Source organism: Echinops telfairi, unplaced genomic scaffold (assembly GCF_000313985.2).
Source record: "Echinops telfairi isolate 266 unplaced genomic scaffold, ASM31398v2 ScPeMD7_28;HRSCAF=97, whole genome shotgun sequence".
Lineage (NCBI taxonomy): Eukaryota > Metazoa > Chordata > Mammalia > Afrosoricida > Tenrecidae > Echinops > Echinops telfairi.
In genome coordinates, this window is record NW_022103925.1 from 4258596 (window position 1) to 4262460 (window position 3865).

The following is a 3865-nucleotide window of genomic DNA, read 5'->3' on the forward strand; positions in this document are numbered from 1 at the left end:
ATGAGCCCCTAATAAAACGATTAAAAAAAAGAAAAGAAAAAGAATGGAAGGTGTTGAAGGAAGAAGTGCAAGCTGCCCTGAAGGCATTAGGCCCAAAACAAGGCTCCAGGAGTTGATGGGATGCCCACTGAGAGGCTGCCACATGCTGACCAAACACTGGAAGGACTCCCTTGCCTATGCCAGGGAATTTGGAAGACAGTTTCCTGGCCGACTGATTGGAAAAGATTTATACTGATTCCACAGAAAAGTGACCCAACAGAAAGCACACATTATCTAACAATACTGGGACCAATTTTTGTTTTTTTGTGATCAGTAATATTGTATGCAAGCAAAATTTGGTTGAAGGTCATTCACTAGTGGTTGCAGCAGTACACCCACAGGGGGCTGCCAGAAATTGACTCTGGACTCAGAACAGGGGATGTCATTGCTGACACCCGATGGCTCTTGGCTCAAAGCAGGGAATCCCAGGGAGATGTTGACTTGGGTTTCGTTGACTTTGCAAAGGCGTAGACTCTGCGGGTCATCAAAACTATAGCTAGCCTTGAGAAGAATGGGAATTCTTCACGAGGAACCGGTCCATGGAGCCAGTTGTGGGAGCAGAACGAGGGAAGACCGCGTGGATTAAAATGAACAGAGGTGTGGGTCCGGGTCCAGTCGGCTCAGGGACCTTTTCTCCGTCCCTTTCACCATTGGATTGTCTTTTTTGTTTTCTGTTTGAGGTGTTGCCATTTCCCATAGATTTTAAAGATTAATCCCTTGTGAAATATTTTAAGCGTTTTAAGTGTTTACAATAAATGATCGCGGCCTTTCCTGTGGATTACAAATCAACGAAAGGAAGACGGAAGTCCTCGCGGCATGGACCATCGTGATAACAGAGAATAGGTTGACGTTGTCGAGGATTTTGTCTTGGATCCACACCCCATACTAGTGGGAGCAGCGGTCAAGAGATCAAAAGGTATATTGCATTAGGTAAATCTGTCGCGCGCGCGAGGCCTTGTTCGAGTATTGAAGAGCAAGGAGGTTACTTTGAGGACTAAGGTGTCCCCGGCCCAGACCAGGATAGTCTCCTTTGCCTCATATGCATGTGACAGTTGGACACGGAAGAAGGAAGACCGTAGAAGAAGGGATGCATCTGAACGGTGGTGCTGGAGAAGAATTCTAAACGGACCATGGACTGCTGAACGCACAAACTGATCTGTCTTGGAAGAGGTACAGCCAGAGTGCTCCTTAGAGGCGAGGATGAAAAGACTTCGTCTTACGTACTTTGGACGTGTTTTCAGGAGAGACCAGGCCCTGGAGGACATCGTGCTTGGTGCAGTGGAGGGCAGGGAAACAGAGGAAGGCCCTCAACGAGATGGAGGGACACAATGGCTGCACCCACGGGCTCAGGCAGAGGCACAATTGTGAGGACCGAGCAGGACTGAGCAGGGTTCCATTCTGTTGTGTGTAGGGTCACTATGGGTCGGAGCCAACTCGATGGCACCTAACAACAACAACAACAACAACAACAACCACAGCAATGAGTGTCTAAAGTTTAGGAGGTCCCCGGCATCTGCTCTGTCCTCTGTTGTTTGTGGGTTTCATTATGCCGTGGGTGTATTTATGGCGTGCATTCGGGCCTGGAAGTCCCTATTTTTGCCACTGATGGTCTGTTTGTTCTCGGTTTTCCGTGTAGGTCTTTGATCCATCTCGAGTTTGTTTTTTGTGTGTGGTGTGAGACAGGGGTTCTCTTTCATTCCTCTGAAAGTGAAGGCCCAGTGTTCTAGCACCATGTATAAGAGACTATCTCCTCCCCCCTTACTGTGGCTTATTTTGGGGTGTGTAGCAGATCAGCTGTCTGCAGGGGGCTGGTTTTCACGTGGGTTCTCAGTGCTGTTCCCCTGGTCTGTGAATCTCGTTGTACCAGCGCCCGGCTGCTTCGCTTGCTGTTATTTGTCTGTGGCGGTGGGGAAGTGGGAGGCTTCCCTGGCGGTTCTTTGTCTTTGGTCGTGCATTCCTCCGCTGGGGTCTCCTCCTCTTTGCTGAATGATGGCGCTGGATTCTGGATCAGGATGGCACTGTATCTGTAGATCGCTTTGGGCCGGGTTGGAATGTTCACAAGGTTAGGTCTTCCTGATCATTCGCATGGTCTGTCTTCCGTGTAGGTTAGCTCTCTTTTGGTTTCGGGAGGGCCAGGCATCGGACTGGCAGCTGCAGGGTCAGCAGGTGGAAGCACCCGCTCTTCCAAGGTAGAATGACGAGGCTTTCCACGAGCGTCAAGAGTGAGTCTCGGAAACTCTCAGGGGCGGCTCTACCCTGTCTTACGGGGTCCGTGGGAGTCGGCATCCACTCGATGGCAGTGAGTTTGGTTTTTCGTTTCTTATACAAAGTGAATCTTTAGGAACAAATAACCCTGTCTTTCTTCCCTGCAGCATCTGTGGGTCTGATCCTTTGACCTGGCAACGAGTGTGGCCTAGTACTTTCCACGTTTTACTTCACTGAACTCTCAGAAAGACGCAGTGGGGTGAGGCCACTCCCCACGCGACAGTTAGGAAAACAGGCTTAGAAAGGCTGCCGACCTGGTCAGTGGCAGGGCTGGGATTTGAACCAGGACTGTTTGAAACCCTTTCCTGCTGGTTCAGGAGGCTTAGCTAAGGAGGCCACCCTGGGGTCTGCTCTCCTTATGCTCTGGGGCTTCCCTTGTTTGTATGGCAAAGAGACAGCGTGGCATTCGATTCTCCGGCACACATTTTCCACTCGCCACCCCCACGTGGTGTGGCCGCCTGCATAGCTGACCTCTGCACCACATTGCCTGGTCTCATCCCCATTCTCTGCTGGTGGCACTGGGGACGCTGCCTGGAGCGAACCCAGCGGGAACTCGGGGCACTTTAACCCACTTTTGACTTCTGCAGCCTCGGGTGGCCTGTGGACGCACTCCCTCCTGGCTTTTATGCCTTCGTGGACCAAGAAGACCTTGTTCAAAAGGGAGTCTCCTACAACACCCCGCCTGGTGAGTCAGCTGGCCCTGGGTGCTCAGGGACGTCTGGACAGTCAGAAAGAGGGTAGCATGGTGGGCTACGGGTCAAGTGTGAAGGGCCGAGCGTTATGTGGCTCGTGGTTCGGCCGGTGGTTTAAACCCATCTGTGGCTGAACGGGAGAAAACTGAGGCTGTCTGTCCCCGTGATGGTCTATCGACATGGAAACCCGCGAGGGCAGTTCTGCGCGGTCCTATGGGCTGGCTTTGCATCAGAATCAATTCAGTGGCAGTGAGTTGTTTGGGAGTGAGTCCACATGCCGTTTCACAGTGCTATTTTGTCTACACCACATGTCATCCTTGGAGGAATTGTTGGGTCCCACTGGGTCGGCTCCGACCCCCAGCGACCCCGTGCACTACAGAAGGAAACACTGCCCAGTCCTGCGCCGCCCTCACCACGGTCCCTCTGCCTGAGCCCCCTGCTGCTGCCACTGTGTCCGTCCATCTCCTTGAGGATCTTCCCCTCTCCCCCTGCCCCTCCGCTTTAGCAAGCATGATGCCTGTCCCCAGGGGCTGGTCTCTCTGACACCATGTCCAAAGTAGGTCTCTCCATCCCTGCCTCTAAGGAGCTCTCTGGCCGAACTTTTTCCAAGACAGCGCAGTTTGTGTTTTTAGCAGTACTTTCAACATTCTCCCCCAGCACCACGATCGAACGCATGTCGTCTCCTTCGGTCATCCTTACTCGGTGTCCACCCTGCACTTGCCCAGGAGGCAACGGAGATGCCATGCTTGGGTCAGGCATCCCTGAGTCCTCAGAGAGGCACCCTCGCTTTGTAACACTCTAGGGCAGTGGTTCTCAACCTTCCGGTGCCGCAACCCTTTCATACAGTTCCTGATGTTGTGGTGACCCCC

General features: G+C 52.5%; 1 protein-coding gene across 1 annotated transcript in view; it reads left to right on the forward strand.

The window, feature by feature from the left end:
- The window catches only part of EVC2 (EvC ciliary complex subunit 2), a 113501-nt gene that overhangs the window by 2798 nt on the left and 106838 nt on the right, over positions 1–3865 (forward strand). The window contains exon 2 of the mRNA XM_045289481.1: positions 2842–2989. Coding sequence (XP_045145416.1) covers positions 2842–2989 — 148 coding nt within the window. The remainder of the gene's footprint in view (positions 1–2841; positions 2990–3865) is intronic.